This window comes from Trachypithecus francoisi, unplaced genomic scaffold (genome assembly GCF_009764315.1).
Source record: "Trachypithecus francoisi isolate TF-2019V2 unplaced genomic scaffold, Tfra_2.0 Lachesis_group15, whole genome shotgun sequence".
In the NCBI taxonomy this organism is placed as follows: Eukaryota; Metazoa; Chordata; class Mammalia; order Primates; family Cercopithecidae; genus Trachypithecus; species Trachypithecus francoisi.
The window spans coordinates 27,148,312-27,165,559 of record NW_022681460.1 but is presented as its reverse complement, the minus strand read 5'-3'; the positions used below and the strand labels follow the sequence as shown (position 1 = coordinate 27,165,559).

The 17,248-nt window shown below is 38.5% G+C and overlaps 1 protein-coding gene across 1 annotated transcript in view; it reads left to right on the top strand.

Annotated features, from left to right (window-relative positions):
* KIAA0408 (KIAA0408 ortholog) overlaps positions 1-15,442 on the top strand; it is a 36,728-nt gene extending 21,286 nt beyond the window's left edge. The window contains exons 3-6 of the mRNA XM_033234502.1: positions 2,397-2,759; positions 2,848-2,927; positions 8,790-10,122; positions 12,213-15,442. Coding sequence (XP_033090393.1) covers positions 2,397-2,759; positions 2,848-2,927; positions 8,790-10,122; positions 12,213-12,386 — 1,950 coding nt within the window. The 3' untranslated portion in view covers positions 12,387-15,442. The remainder of the gene's footprint in view (positions 1-2,396; positions 2,760-2,847; positions 2,928-8,789; positions 10,123-12,212) is intronic.
* Positions 15,443-17,248: the final 1,806 nt, after the last annotated feature.

Genomic DNA, 17,248 nt, shown 5'->3' with positions numbered 1-17,248 from the left:
GTATTGGCTATTAAAATGCTCATAGTTCACTGTTCAGCTACTATCCACAGTCACTGTATTTGCTATGGCAAAGCCAAGATGTTCATACTTGGATCATGTGAAATTTGAAATAATCCAGATAGAAATTCTGGATAGAACTTATAGACATCTGGGACTTTTTTTTTTTTTTTTTTTTTGAGGCGGAGTCTCGCTCTGTCGCCCAGGCTGGTGTGCAGTGGCCGGTTCTCAGCTCACTGCAAGCTCCGCCTCCCGGGTTTACGCCATTCTCCTGCCTCAGCCTCCCCAGTAGCTGGGACTACAGGCGCCCGCCACGTCGCCCGGCTAGTTTTTGTATTTTTAGTAGAGACGGGGTTTCACCGTGTTAGCCAGGATGGTCTCGATCTCCTGACCTCGTGATCCGCCCGTCTCGGCCTCCCAAAGTGCTGGGATTACAGGCTTGAGCCACCGCGCCCGGCCGACTTTTTTTTTTTTTTTCCCCACACTGTAGTCTCCTGCCTGTATCCGTTGGTAGAATAAATAGATAACCATTGACAAGGGCTGAGTGCCAGGTAACTTAGATTACTTTTGTACAAAATAGTTTTCCATCAATAACATTGTTATTTGTTTATTCATACCTCGTGTAAGTCCCCAAGAAAATTTAAGATGGCATAAAATTAGGTATAACATAAAATATGCAAAAACAAAAATAGAAAGATGAGCTGAAGACAGGAGGAAGGATCGTATATGAAATGTACCAGTGAATCTTTCTAGTAGCTAACAAAAATTATCAGGTGCATATACTTTCAAATTCAAATGATAAGGCAAACTTATTCCCCAGGAAGAGCACATTTTCCCCTGGTTTTGCAACTAAAGCAATTTTGTTTTCACTCATGACTTCTCAAAACCAGGACAGTTTCACCAACAACATCCTTAAATTTAACATGTCACTTTTTAGGCCGGGTGCAGTGGCTCAAGCCTGTAATCCCAGCACTTTGGGAGGCCGAGACGGGTGGATCACGAGGTCAGGAGATCGAGACCATCCTGGCTAACCTGGTGAAACCCCGTCTCTACTAAAAAATACAAAAAACTAGCCGGGCGAGGTGGTGGGCCCCTGTAGTCCCAGCTACTCGGGAGGCTGAGGCAGGAGAATGGCGTAAACCCGGGAGGTGGAGCTTGCAGTGAGCTGAGATCCGGCCACTGCAGTCCAGCCTGGGCAACAGAGTGAGACTCCGTCTCAAAAAAAAAAAAAAAAAGTACTTTTTAGGGTGGCTTCGTATAACCCTCAAGGTCAGCTCAAACCATAATGCCCACAGAAGTTCAGTACAAATAATTTGGCAGGGACCAAACAATCGATTCATGGCTGCAGTTTGATGCTATCCTGACTTCATACAATAAGTACTAATAAATTTATAAGCATAAGAAAAATAAATGCACTGTATATATTTCAGGCATCAACTCTAGTGCTTCTCTCAGCTGAGTTACTGGTATGTATTAAGCAGCAATAAATCTGTTATATTACTTGAATAATACATGTAGTGTAGATATTGATTGCGGCTGTTAAATATAGAGTCATTTGCTTTGATAGTCATTTGACAGTCTCTTTTGAAGTTTGACAAGCTTTTACATGACTCAAGCCTAAAGAGAAAGCCATTTCTTTCCTCTGTTCAGAAGTGAACTGAATGAATGTGTGCAGGTTTAACTAAGATCTCATAAAGAAGTAATCTGGGTTCTACTTTAATACAGACTAATATATGATCAAAGCTTTGCAATACTATTATATCACGTGGTGTATTGTCATATTTGTTTTAATCTGGATGAGAAACTTTTTAAAAATGTGTATCACCTTGACATTTTTTTTTAAATCTCAGTAATATCTAGCCCTCACCAATGTAATTGACCAACCAAAGGAAACATCTTTTGACTGACAAGTGACTATTTAAGGAACAGAATAAGTTGACTTACTATATGAGATTGTCAAGCATTTAGGCAATTAAATGTTAGTGTACAAGTGGGACCAGACATTTGGAAACTATGACTTGAATGTTAAATTCTTGATTCTCTCTGAAAACAATTATATAGTATGGCCAGTAATTGATTCAGATCATTCTAATTTTGTGACAGTGTTTCTGTATTTATATACAAATACAGTTTTATTTCATTTTTTTGAATGAATGATTGCTAGTCAGAAAGAATTAGCATCCATGTGTTGCCCTACTAAAAGTAGCCTTTATGTTTCATCAAACTTGTTCCAGCTAATCCATATTTTAGAGGCACTATTTAGAGGCCGAAGCATTAATACCTAGGAAGTATATTTTAATATGGCAAAGAGAACTCAAAGTGGTTTGCTTAGTATCAAGAATATTAACAAAGTGAATTAAGGGAAAAGAAGTTTTAATTTTGTTTTCTTTTTCTTACAGCTTTGCCAGGAAGTAAAGCTTCGGAGGAAAATCAATATGAATGAACGGGCTAAGATCATTGATCTTTACCAAGAGAAGACCATTCCAGACAAAATGATAGAATCTTCCCCAAATTACCCCGATTTAGGACAATGTGAATTTATAAGGATAAATCACGAAGATGGTCTGAGAAAAGAAAATAAAACAGAGCAGAGCTTAGTCAGTGGGGGAAATCAAATGTGTAAGGAACAAAAAGCAACAAAAAAATCAAAAGTAGCGTTTTTGGATGCTTTGGCTACAGACAACCAAAAGGAATGTGAGGCCTGGCCTGTCCTGAGGACTTCTGAGGAAGAGAGTAAGAGCTGTTCTGGCGCCCTCAATACAGTAAGTAAGATGTGATTGGCCTAGAACTGTTTCTAAAGAAATATTTACATTTCAAAGTGCTAACAGGCTGTTGCTTATATGTGTAAAGGCTCTTGAAGAACTTGCGAAGGTTAGTGAAGAATTATGCAGCTTTCAAGAGGAAATTCGAAAGCGGTCTAACCATAGAAGGTAGGCTGGTACATATTATTATTTTAAATGGGTAAATAAAAAAGAATATTGTTTTTAGTTAATGAATCCAAACTGCCTCCTCCTTACATGTAAGAATTAATGAGTTATCAAAATGTATTATCTAGGGTGGGAGATAGAAACTTTAATTTCTTTTTTTTTGCTTATTTTTGAGATGGAATCTCGCTCTGTCTCCCAGGCTGGAGAGCAGTGGTGTGGTCGCAGCTCACTGCAGCCTCTGCCTCCCAGGTTCAAGCGATTCCCCTACCTCAGCCTCCCACGTAGCTGGGACTACAGGCACACACTACCATGCCTAGCTAGTTTTTTTGTATTTTTAATAGAGATGGGATTTCACCATGTTGGCCAGCATGGTCTCGAACTCCTGATCGCAAATAATCCCCCTGCCTCAGCCTCGCAAAGTGCTGGGATTATAGACATGAGCCACTACACCAGGCCAGAAACTGTAATTGTATATTTCTCTGTTCACTAATTCTTAAAGCAAATCTTCCAGTTCCCTTTGTAATCTATTAGTAATACTGACTTGTTTTTCTAAGACCACCAGAGCGGGCACAAAAGAACCAGCGATTAGGCAAGTGTAGGAGCAAAACTGCAAGTTTATTTTGGTCACCTAGCTTCAGGGGGAGAAGGTGGGTAGGGAGAGGTCTGTCCGCCTCCGGCAAATGAGGCCCACAGAGTCGCCCGTGGAGCTCTCGGATGGAGTTCCGACAGTCCCGACCGCAGTGGGGAAGCTGGGAAGTCCGTGCGTGGCACTCGTCCGGAGTGGCTTTTCTAGGAGTGGGAGGGCAATAGGCGGGGCACGGGCGTGTCAGGGGGTGTTCCACAGGTGCGACCAGGTAAATCTTGGTCTCTTCGGATTGACATCACCTGGCGCATGCCTAGTTGGTCTGCACCTTCCCGGGTCGCCAGCTGCATTTTCGCGCGGGCGGGAAAAGTTGGGGGGATGAAGAACCCGGAAGTGCACCATCTTGCCTCCGTTCATCCAAACAGTCCAACCTTTTATTGGTAATACTGATAAAGGGGCGCCGTGGTCTGTCTGGCTACTTCCTGCTGTTAAGGGGCGCTGTTAAGGTCGGGGCCCATGGTTGGCATTTGGACGTACGGATGAAGAATAAAATAAGGCACAGTATTAGTATAGGAACGAGGAATGGAAGCATTTGTTGGAATAGGGGCAAAACCCAGAAGGAGGGTCCCAGCAAGGTTGAGGTATTAAGGTTCTGTATCTCAGTTTTTTATTTTATTGAGGGTTTGAATGTTAGTGTCTACTAGGCCTGACTTGCTAACATAATAGCAGCACTCTTCTCCAAGGAAGAGACAAGTGCCTCCTTTTTCAGCTGTAAACAAGCCTAGGGCTCGCCTGTTTTGGGCAGCTACTTGGGCTATTGAGGTAGTTCGGCGCTGCAGGGAGGCCAGGCTTTCAGCTGATTCCAATAACTAGAGGGAGGAAAACAGCCCGTTTTTGACGGAAGTGGCGTAATGGCATGGAAAGTTGCTGGAAAAGCCCTGCTACTTCTGCCTGGCTGTATAAAGTTAGACTGGGGAGCAAGGACACGGGGACATAGAGGGATCAGTTAATGGCTGTATGGTTAAGAGTTTTAGAGAGAGACGAGTTGTGTTGAAGGCCATGGGCAGGGGGCTACCACTAGGCGGGGGCCTTCTAAAGCCTCACAGAGGAAGCAGTGGGAGAGATTGGTTATATTCACAGTGTAGGTTAAGTTTAGCCTTTGGCGGATAAGTGTGAGCCATGAGAAGGGGGTCTCTATTGTGCGGAGAGAAGTTTGATAGCCTTAAGGAAGACAACTGGCAGAACTATGTACTACTGAGTGTGTTCGGCTGTCTTGTGGTCAAGTTTCAGTGATGAGAAAAAAATTGCAATACAGTAGGCGGAATAGCAAAGGTCTGAGTGTATGAGTGAAACAGCAATATAAGTATAAAATGAGACTTCATTTTCAGTGTAGTCACGGAGTGTCCCTTGCCACTGGAGATGTTCAATGAAGGTTAGGAGACGGGAAAACCACTGCTCTGGACTATTGCCTGGAGGTAGATATGGGTCTGGGGTTATGTATTGAAAGTCTGACAGGTTTATGTAGAGGATGGTGAGAAAGCGAGCTAAGCCCCAGGGGTCAGGGAGCATGAACTAGTTAAGAAAGTTTTGTAAGTTTGAGGCGAGTGGGGGAAAGTTGAACTGATGTCCACTGATTGTTCCCGGTGGGGGCCCTTTTTAGCTGGGAAATATGAATCCAATGCGTGTGTCCTAGGAGTTTTGCTGCTGTATGTGTAGACAGGAGGACAATGTATGGGCCTTTCCACCTGGGCTGTAAGTCTTTGGCTTGGATATCTTTTATGTATACTTGGTCTCCGGGACTGAGGGAGAGATGTGGGTTGTAGGCGTCTGTTGGAGGAGGGTGTGCTAACTCAGCATGTTGTCTTAGGAGTTGTCTGAGAAGAGTGAGATATGGGAGGTAGTTCGCCAAAGGGGCTGGCAGGGAAGGTATTTGTTGGAGGGTTAGGGGCCGTCCGTAGACTAATTCGAACGGACTGAGGCCTGTTGGGCTTTGAGGTGCTGCCCGCAGCCGGGTCAGGGCTAAGGGAAGGAGAGTTACCCACGACTGCCGGGTTTCGATTGAGAGTTTGGTGAGCTGCTGTTTGATGAGTCCGTTAGCCTTTTCTACCTTACCAGAAGACTGAGGCCTATAAGGGATGTGGAGTTTCCAGGTGATGTGTAGGAGGGCTGCCACCTGTTGGACTACCTTAGAGATGAATGCTGGACCATTGTCGGATTGAAGAGTGACCGGGAGGCCAAACCTAGGAATAATATGTTCAGTGAGTATAGAGGCAACAATGTTAGCGGTTTCTCCTGTGGTAGGATAGGCCTCGATCCACCCTGAAAAGGTGTCCACAAGGGTTAAGAGGTATTTGAATTTTTTATGTCTTGGCATATGTGTGAAATCAATTTGCCAATCTTCACCTGGTTGGTGTCCTCTGAGTTGATGGCTGGGATGGGGATTACGCAATGCGCCTTGAGGATTTGCCTTTAGGCAGGTAGAGCACTGCTGGTTGATTGTAAGTAAGTGTTTTTGTAGTGTTGGACAGTGAAGGAGGGGATTTAGGAAATCATATAAGGCTTTGGGTCCTATATGTAAAGAATTATGTATGTTTGTTAGAATGGTATGGAGTTGTGTTTCAGGAATAACTAGTTTGTTATCAATATATATCCAGTCACCTGTAGTTAGTTTGGCTGTTGGATTTTGTAATAGCTTAGCCTTTTCTTCCTGAATGTAATTAGGGGCATACTGGGGGGAGAGAAAACAGGCAGAAGGAGGCTTAGGGGTGGAAAATCCGGCGGCTGACTTGGCAGTGACATCAGCGAAATTGTTGCCAGCTGCTACCGGGTTAGATGAAGTTTGGTGCCCTTTACAATGTATAATGGCTACCTTGGAAGGTGCTGACAGTGCATCTAGTAGTTTGAGTATTTGGTTTTTGTTAATAATAGGGGTACCGCCGGTGGTTAAAAACCCTCTCTCTTTCCAGATGACTGAATGGGTGTGTGCGATTAGAAAAGCATATTTAGAATCTGTGTATATGTTTACTGTTTTTCCTTTTGATAGTAGGAGTGCCTTGGTTAGTGCAGTGAGTTCTGCCTGCTGTGATGTGGTCCCTTGTGGTAGGGGTTTTACCTCTAAAACTGTGGAGGAGGTAACTACTGCATATCCTGCCTGTCTGTTTCCTTGAGGGTTGATAAAGGAGCTGCCATCCACAAATAGGGTTAGTTGTGCATTCTGAAGGGGCTGGTCATGCAAGTGTAGGTGGCTGGGGGGTTGAGCCTCCAGAACCTCAGGACAAGAATGTTTAGTATGGGGTGGTTTAAGAGAGTCTGGCAGTAAAGTGGCTGGATTTAGAGAGGAGCAAACTTCTAAAGTAACAGTGGGGTCTTCTATGAATAAGAGATGGAAAAGTTGGAGCCGGGATGGAGTTAAGTGGCTAATACTTTTATGAGAGATGAGATCCTGAAGACGGTGTGTGGAGAAGACTGTTAGATTACTGCCTCTAATGAGCTTTTTTGCTTCCTGGGTTAGGCAGGCTGCCGCTGCTAACGCACGCAGACAGGGTTGCCAGCCTTGTACAGTTGGGTCTAGCTGTTTGGATAGATAGGCCACAGGACGGTGGGTGTTACCGACAGGCTGGGCTATGAGCCACTACACCAGGCCAGAAACTGTAATTGTATATTTCTGTTCACTAATTCTTAAAGCAAATCTTCCAATTCCCTTTGTAATCTATTAGTAATACTTTACTCTTTTTGCTGTTTAATTAGGGAAGACCCTCTATAAAAAATCAGTTAAGTAACCTCTAAAGTAGTTCTTACTCATTCTGAGCATTTGAGCAATGAGAGTGTGCAACTGGGCTTATTCAGTTAAATGTATCATTGAACGATGTCAGATTTAAAAGTGTGGCATTTTGCTTATATAATCATGTTCTACTAAAATATTTATGCTTAAGAGCACTTTATTTTATTTCAATTAGTATTTATATAATGGAGGCCTACATACTTTTCAGAACAACATATTATAAATATGTACACATGTACACATGCCACAAAAAATGCTGTTTCCATTTGGAAACAATATATACTTATAACAGTACGTTTTGGCCAAATTAACAAATACATTGGAATTCTCTACAAGTTAAGTAAAGATGGATTATTCTAGGATCAACATTTATCTCTCCTCGTGGGGCAGTATGCTTCAGTTAGAAAGCTACACAAATGCATTCCCTTATTTTTCATTAGTTGTTAGGAAGCTCAGAAAGAATTTTTGTGCTGACTTGCAGTAGATTTTTTTAGCCAGTCTTGTTTTAAACGTAACTTTGTCCTCTATTTGGCCATTTAGTTTTGTTTCTATTCTCTGTTAACAGGTGTTTATCCACATTTTATTGTAGGCTATACCATAATCTTTTATAATTTGAAGAGGTATAAATATGATTTATATTTATCAATGTGATTAAGTTTGAATTGTGATATTTAGCTTATTTAATATAACCCAGAAAAGACTTAACAATTTTCTTTTACAAATCACACCTAATATAAAGTTCTTATTGTCACCCCATGAACTTCAGAACAAGGTTCAAGATATTTGTAACTCAGAGACATTACAATTTGACATGACCTAATGTTTCTCTCTCATTTTTCATTATCCTCCCCTCTCTGCTTTATAATTCATCCATATCAAAGTACTCATTTTCCTTCGAATAGCCATAGTATTTACTCCTTTTGCCTTTTACTTTAATCCTATATGCTTTTTACTCAAGTCATCCAAAAAATTTTTACTTTTTTTTCAAGCCTAAATGACACTTTCCATTTGGAATTACTCATGTCTCATTGCACTTTTATTCAGATTTCTATCTGACTACTTAAAATGTTATTTCACATTCAAGGAGAAGAACTTGAGCTCACATTACATAATGAATAAGAATTCAGCAGGCAGAGAGGAGGTAAGGGAATGGCAAGATAAAAGCTACAGAAAGGGAAATGCCAGTAGCAGAAACCCAGGAGACTACATAGTTTAATCTGAGGGTAGATGAAGTCTCAGGTAATAGTGAAAATGAAAGAGGAGTTTGGAAAGAGTTTGAGTCAGAGTATGTAGAGCATTGAATATAACACTGAAAGGTAGACTTCATTCTACCATAAAAGGACTTGAAGTTTTTAACTGGGAGATTTATATAAAAATGATGTATGAGGGAGTTGTGAATCCTTTTCTTATAGCAGAAACTCATTGCTTTAGCCATGGTTGCTTTCGAGAGCATATTCTAAATAAAGTTATAACTAATACACCATGTTTTATTGTTGTTTAGGATGAAGTCAGATTCTTTTCTCCAGGAAATGCCAAATGTAACTGATATACCTCATGGGGACCCCACGATCAACAATGACCCGTGCATTCTTCCAAATAGTTTAGAAAAAGAAAAACAGAAAAATAGGAAGAATCTGAGCTGTACCAATATGCTCGGGAGCAATTCTGCGAAAAAATGTGGAATTGATACAATCGATTTGAAAAGAAATGAAACTCCACCAATTCCTCCTCCAAGAAGTACTTCTCGAAATATTCCCAGCTCGGATTCTGAACAAGCCTATGAAAAATGGAAGGAAAGGTTAGACCACAACAGCTGGGTGCCCCATGAGGGTCAAAGTGAAAGAAATTACAACCCTCACTTCCCTTTGAGACAACGTGAGATGTCTATTTTGTATCCAAACGAAGGGAAAACTTTGAAAGATGGTATCATCTTTTCCTCTTTGGTACCAGAAGTCAAAATAGATAGCAAGCCTCCAAGTAATGAGGATGTTGGACTTAGCATGTGGTCATATGACATTGGGATAGGTGCAAAAAGGAGCCCCTCTACTTCATGGTTTCAGAAAACCTGCTCTACCCCCAGTAATCCAAAATATGAAATGGTGATCCCAGATCACCCTGCTAAATCTCATCCCGATCTTCATGTAAGTAATGACTGTAACTCCTCAGTGGCAGACAGCAGTAGCCCACTTAGAAACTTCAGCTGTGGCTTTGAAAGGACTACAAGGAACGAGAAGCTGGCAGCAAAGACTGATGAATTTAACAGAACTGTATTTAGAACAGATAGAAATTGTCAGGCAATACAGCAAAATCAAAGCTGCTCAGAATCGTCGGAGGATCTCAAGCCCTGTGATACTTCATCTACTCACACAGGTAGCATATCACAAAGTAATGATCTGACTGGTATTTGGAAAACCAATGCCCGCATGCCTGTGCCCATGGAAAATGTGCCTGATAATCCCACCAAGAAATCCACAACAGGCCTAGTAAGACAAATGCAGGGACACCTAAGTCCTCGCAGTTATCGGAATATGCTCCACGAGCATGACTGGAGACCGAGTAATTTGTCTGGCCGTCCAAGGTCAGCTGATCCCAGGTCAAATTATGGTGTTGTGGAAAAGCTGCTGAAAACTTATGAGACAGCAACAGAGTCTGCACTGCAAAATTCTAAGTGCTTCCGGGATAACTGGACCAAATGTAATTCTGATGGCAGTGGTGGTGTCACATTAAGTCAGCATTTAGAAATGCTCCAAATGGAACAAGAGTTTCAGCAAAAGACAGCTGTGTGGGGGGAACAGGAAGTGAAGCAAGGAATAGATCGGAAAAAGATAACAGAGGTGAGAAAGCAAATAACATAATTTGGTAGCATCCATATTAGCAATGGCTCTGAATTCTGTTTATATGTCCCATTCATATAAACAGAATGGGGGCACAAGTTTTGGACTCTTCTTAGCCTCTTGACCCTGTTTGTAAATAAATGTAACTCAACATGAACCTTGAAGGTATAGTTTTTAAGACTGAGAATAGTACATTGTAACTTTTGAAAAATTCTGAAATGAGATAACATAAATACAGTAAGTGGATTTAGGAAACTGAAGAAGATCAAATGTTTGTTCTTTCTTGAAAAAATATTCAGAATGGACATTTCTTGATTTGTAGAATTTCATTCTTTTAAAGGTTCTTTTTAAGTGTATGGAAAATATTTTAAAAATCGTTTTCACTTTTCAGTTATTAACTATGATTGGTTCAGTCATTCTCAGCATTTGACTCATGTTCTTTCTCATAGGATTAGTCACATTAATATGAATATGGGAAATACACATCATTTAACAGGACCTAATAGAGTCCTCTTATCTGTGAAACTAAAAGATAGTATATATAAATAAGGTTATTCTTATTTCTATGTATTCTTAGCATAGACATTGACCAAAAAACCCCACTCAAATGGACATTTTAAGTAAACTGTTATCTTTTTTGTCTATTTATGAGTTTAATCTTCATTAGTTATAGGAGAAAAAGAAGTCAAAGAAATTGGTATTTACAAAGAAGAGTTATACAACACTCTGTTTTACTCATATAATGTTTAAGAACCTAACAAAAAGTTACGAGGTGATATATTGTTATTATTAACCAATACTTCAAAACTCCTAGTTTCATAGAATGCAGTGGGTATGCAGCATGGTTTTAAACTATTATGCAAGTTGCTTCCTTCTGGTGTAAAAAATTACTATGTGGATTTCAAACTCTGCAAAAATATCAGTTATCATCCATCTTATGAGAAATCTTGCCTGTCTTTATAAGGTGCAAAAAGTATCCTGCTTTTATATTTCTCTGCTTTTTAGTTGAGCCCATCAATGCCTTCAAGGTCCTGTAGCTCAAGATGGGAAATAGATATAGCTGTACGATAACCAAACAAAATTCTCGTTAACTAACAAGAAATAATACGAATTGATTTCTCTTTTTGCATTCTTTGGGAGTTTGGCAGGGCGGTCCTCTACTATAGATCCATAGGAGCAGCTTTTGTTTTCGTTTTTTGTTCTTCCCCCTGTGGGAACAAATCTAAAAAATAGGTCTCCAAAAAGAAAAAGAAACTGCAGGTTACTGTCAGACCATGGCTAAAATAGTAGAAATAGGAGGCCATCCTCACTGCCTAGCTCATATGAAAGAGCACAGGCTTTGTGGGATCTAAGAAGGGTCAATAAGAACCAAGTGTATAAAGTGTGTCATGGAAGCTTTGTACTTTTGTTTTAATTTTAAGGACCAAGGAAGGCTTTTTTTTCCATTAAAATAAAAGGAAAGAAGGAAGGAAATAAAAGAAAAAGAAGAAAAGTGAAGGAAAAGGTTTTCTCTCATCAGAACATGCCCAAGAGATAGCAATTTTGTATTAGTAATTAGAATGAAGACGTATTTAAAAGTATTTTAATGATAATTTTAAGGTTTTGGTAGTGCCAGTGAAAAAAAGCATCAGATTAATCATTTGGTTTGTGTGCCTTTTGCTTATCACCTCTAAAAGTGTCAATAACTTGACATGAATGGTTTCTTCTATAAATTTTCTTTTTATTTTTAAATAACACTGTAACATCCTCATCGCCCAGTAAGAAACATCTGTATTTCCATGATATTCAAGTTACATAACTTGAAATTTTAAATCCTGAGCTCATCATTAGTTCTACAAAGAGATTAACTGTATTAAAATTTGTCAGTGTGAGGAAAGGGACAAGATTATCAAATGTCATATTCCGTATTAAAATTGAATTGCTTTAAAACATTCAAAACCACAAATATTAGACAAGTACCTTCTTTAGTTTTCAATACTTTTTCTTTCTTATAAATTTACTAAGAGACTAATTTTATAGTTGAGACTCATCATATATGAAGCCTATTGTTGGTCGTCAGAGAGTGAGGAATGTTTTCACTTGCGTCCTAGGAATCCATGTCAGTGAACGCCTCACATGGAAAAGGATTTTCCCGACCTGCTAGACCAGCACATCGTCGTCTCCCCTCCAGATGGGCATCCAGATCTCCATCTGCACCCCCTGCCTTGCGAAGATCTACCCACAACTACCCCATTTCTCTGCGATCCGAAGCATCGATGGCTTAAGTCTTTGGCCTGGACTACTATATTGCAGAAGTTCTAGTCCACTTGTCAAACAGAGCATTCTGAGTGTTTATAGGCAGACCTGTTCTCTTCCGACAAGCAATTTAAATCTTAACTTTCCATCAGTCTTCAGTGTTTTTAATCTAAGGAATAATTATCTTCCTGTATTTTGATTTCTTAGGTCAGAATTTTTTAATACCATCCTCATTAATTTTCTGATACGATATAAGTTGAAACAATGTACAATATTGTATATTCTTTCTTGCAAGTGGCAGAAAGTAAGGTTATGTGCATGGCCATGTGTTTGTAGGTGCATGTGTTGAAATAGGAAGTATCCTAGTATGTATTTAGATAGGAAAAACTTATGTGCTAGTGTTGACTTTGAAATTATAACATGTATACCTATATATTCTTTGTGTTTATTTAAAAGTTTTGAAAATATACAGTACTGTTTATATTTTGTATACCTTTTAATAGGTATCCACTTAAGGCATTTGCAGTACAAATATTAATTAACCACTTCCTTGGCCCCCAGCTACATTGAAAAAGAAGAATTATGCACACATCTAACATTGGTAGATTATGGCACACATAAAACCATATAAGGATAAAATAATACCATTGATATCCTTGTTTATTCTTTTTAAATAAAAATGTCACAGTTTAATAGATCAGCCTTGTAAAGCAAGCATAAAATGTTCATAAATTTTTATATATTATTTGGTAGTCTAGTATGGCTTTAACTGAATATTTGATCCTCAGAGACAGTATCATGAGACTGCATTATAAATGACATGATTAAATAATGAATTTATTTTGTCAGCCTCAGTAACAAACATTTCCTAAATGGGATGCAAAAAGAAACTGAATTATGTTGAATTTTAGTTTTTCTTAAAGTTGTGGTAAGCTTTTAGTTTAGCTGCTTTAACATGGAGTCATACATACTTAGAGGTAAGTCATTTATTATTTTCTTCTTTTTTCTAAACTTTTCCTTAAAATTAATAGATAACAAACTAATTTACTTTTTTACTAACAAGGAAGATCAGGAATAATATTTCATTGAGAGCTGAATTATACTTCTCATAATTTGCTACAAAAAAAGGCTTAAACTAAACCTTGACATCCACAGTAGCATCAGGAATAGAAATGTATATTTTGGCTACAGTTTGCGTACAGCGAACACATAAAATCTATATTGAAAACTGACAGAAATATGAATGTTGAGGAGCTTGGAATTCTAAATGGAAGATTTTAGAAGGAACTTTGCTCTCTACTGTCACTATGTAAAACCAATTATGTTTTGTTATTAGATAATAATTCTATTTAAGCTTTTCTTTTACTAAGAAATTCTTATGCCAAACGTATTCCAAGAGCCATCTCCTTATGATGTATTCGAACCATTTAGAGAAATTCACTTCATTGTACCCCATGACCTGAGGTAAAGAAAATAATTTTCAAATTGCAGACTTCCTGGAAAGGTTCAAGACTATAGCATGGTGATGTCTAGATTCATACTTTACTGTAAGGACAGTTTCGGAACTTAAGTGGAATTAAAGGTCTAGAGTGATTTGGATCGGATGGTAACTAAGGTCTATAAATCTACTCTTTTAATTCTCATTTCCTTCAGGAAGATCCTTTTCCACAGGAAGCTATCAAAGAAAAGTAAACTAGACACCAAGTAATATCACTCTCACAATATGCTTTCCAGCTAGAGGGGAGAAAACACCAGGAAAGTGGAACCCTGGGTCATAAAATGACGGATGTGTTAGGAAAATGCTGTTGTGTGACAGTGGAGAGCCTGCCCAAGGACTGTGCAACCTATCTGTTCCTCTCCACCACTGTTTCCCAAATAGTCTGGTATGATCTTATTTCCTTAGGATATTGAGGATCTCTTTTAAAAAATGAAATTTCTGATCTCACCCCATAACTACTAAAGCAAAATTTCCAGGGGAAGGGATGGGGACTCCAGAACCATTAATAAAATAAAACAAAACAAAGCAAAATATTGATGATCAGGCAGATTTGAAAACAGTGACAATGATTGATCTCTGAATGGATGGATGCCCTCGGATGGTCACTTTTCTTCCTAGGACTTGCCTTTGTTGTCTGTAAATTAGAACGGCTATACTTTTAGGCTTCACAATTTTAAGCCACTTTTTTCTACTAACAGTTGAATGAACCAGTGGGACACATTTTAACATCTTTTTATGTTGACTAAAGTTATAGTTAGAGCTGAGAAAAAAAAAAAAAGCATCTAGTCCAACTCGTTGATTGTAAAACTGGATTAAGATTATTTGAATGTTCTGTTTTCTCTTTTTAAATATTTTATAATTTTTAAATAGAAAAACCTATTGGGTAAATGGAAATAATCTTTGAAAATATTTTTTGATGTTTTGTGATTTTTAACTGGTAACTTTCTACTTTAGGTGGGCATTTTCTTCCCTAGAATATACCCTTTATTATGCTATCATTGCTAGATTTAAAGGAACTTCTAAGCATTTCTGGAAATATTTGATTTAAAAACATATATTAATAGATGTTTTCCCTAGCAGACTTTTGGAGCAAAAATATTATTTTAGTTCAGCAGAGGATTACTGATATTATGGGCTGATCTCGGAAAGGAATAAGAATGAGGCAGAGAGGAGTACTTGAGTTTCTGTGTGTGTATGTGTGTGTGTGCGAGTGTGTGTTTGTGTTTGTGTCAGTGTCACATAAGTTCTCCATATTGCCTTATGTCCCAAAGCCAAATATAAAAATATAAATGATGCTTTGTGTAATTCATTTTATCAAAAATTACCCAAAACTTTCATTTGTTTTTATATCGACAATGAAGATGATCATATTTCATTTTGCAGATGTGGCCATAAAATATTATTTACTTCTACATAGGTGATTTTACCAGATTTAGTTATCTTGAGAAAACATCTGGACTTCAAAGAGTTTCTGCTTCCCTACAAAGATCTTTAAAATTATTTTTAGGCACATTTGTGATAAACAATTACTTGATATTGAAATCTTCAACCATTAGAAGCTATCAAATAAAGTAGGCGTAAAAACAACAGTCTGTGGCATTTGTATACATCGAGAACATTTTTCTCTATCTCCTTTTCTGCAGTGAACTCCAGTAAAGTTGAGTGTATTATGAAATCTAAACTCAAATATGTACACAGTTCACTCTAGCCTCTTCCAAAATATCCCTAGATAGTAGAATTGAAGCCAAACCTGCCTGACTTCCTGCTCCTGGCCACCCAAAACTCCATATGGCTTCTCGTACACTGATATCCTCTCTGCACCCATGTAACTGTTAATCGAGTCTGATAAAAGTCTTATTTGAAAAAAGTTTTCACTTCTAAGAATTGCATTTACATCATAAAATTATTTTCAGGAAAACCAGATTTTTTTATTATAGTACTATTTGCTTTAAATTCGGCATGTTTTTCTTAAATGGCAAGTATATGTATCAGAACTTACAACTGGCTGGGCGCGGTAGCTCATGCCTGTAATCCCAGCACTTTGGGAGGCCAAGGTGGGCGGATCACGAGGTCAGGAGATCGAGACCATCCTGGCTAACACGGTGAAACCCCGTCTCTGCTAAAAATACAAAAAATTAGCCAGGCGTGGTGGCAGGCGTCTGGACACCCAGCTACTCGAGAGGCTGAGGCAGGAGAATGGCGTGAACCTGGGAGGCAGAGTTTGCAGTGAGCCGAGATCAAGCCCCTGCACTCTAGCCTGGGTGACGGAGTGAAACTCTGTCTCAAAAAAAAAAAAGAACTCATAACTATGACTTGTTCATCTTACCCTGGAAATATGTTCCTACAAGAAAATGTACTTTGCAAAGCAAAAAAGGCAAAAATTGGGGATGGGAGGTTCTTCAGACAAGTATCGAAAATGATTTCTCGTCATTTTTACTGTATGCATATTCATCACAAAAAATAATTCTTTTGTTTTAGTAGGAATAAAATCATGATACTTAAAATCTGATACACATTTCAATGATCTTAGTAATCCAATAGGTTAAATTAACAAATTCTTAGAAAAAAAATCTGTTTATATGAAGCTATGGAGAAATCTAGAAAGTAGGTAACGGTCTAGATTTTGAGGGACCTACGAACACAGAACAAGTTCATTTCGAGGTGGGAAACCTGAGATTCAAAGAGGTCTGCATGACTGCCAAGGTTACAGGGACAGAATCCAAGCCTGGGCTCACTCATGTTCTGCTCTCCTGTATAAATGTCCCCTGTGCATCTATGACTTTATTGTTTGCAAAGCACATTAATATTCCATGACTTGTCTGCTTCTTTTAACAAATTTCAAGGCAGGCATTGTGATTTCTAAGTAAGAAGGAAAAATTAAGTAGTCAAGATAATATTTAGAATAAATATTTTTAAAGATAATAGTTAAATAGATGGCTCTTCAGACTCCTAGCTCAGGCTCTTTTTCCAGCCTTCTTTTCCCAAGGAAGAGAAGACAAGGAAAAAAAACAAAAACAAAAAAAAAACAACAAAAAAAACAATTGACCAGCTCTTTTTCAGTTTTGTTTTGTTCATTTTATACATGACACAAATGTTTATCTTGCTCTCATTGAGAGTTTCTGTTGATTTCATCTTTCAATGATCATTAAAAGTCATCACCCCTGACTTAAATGGTTTCATGAAATTCAGGAAGTTGTGAACAAGGCTTTAACAAAATATTTCCACTTTTAATGCCTATGCTCTGATTTTATATAAATTTTTAGGTAGGACATGATGTTGAAGTAAAACCAATAAATAACCAAGCAATATTCGTCTATAGCATCAACTGAATCCTGACCTCGATCTTCAAAAGAATCAGAGAATAGTTTCACACTTCATAAGTTACATATACTC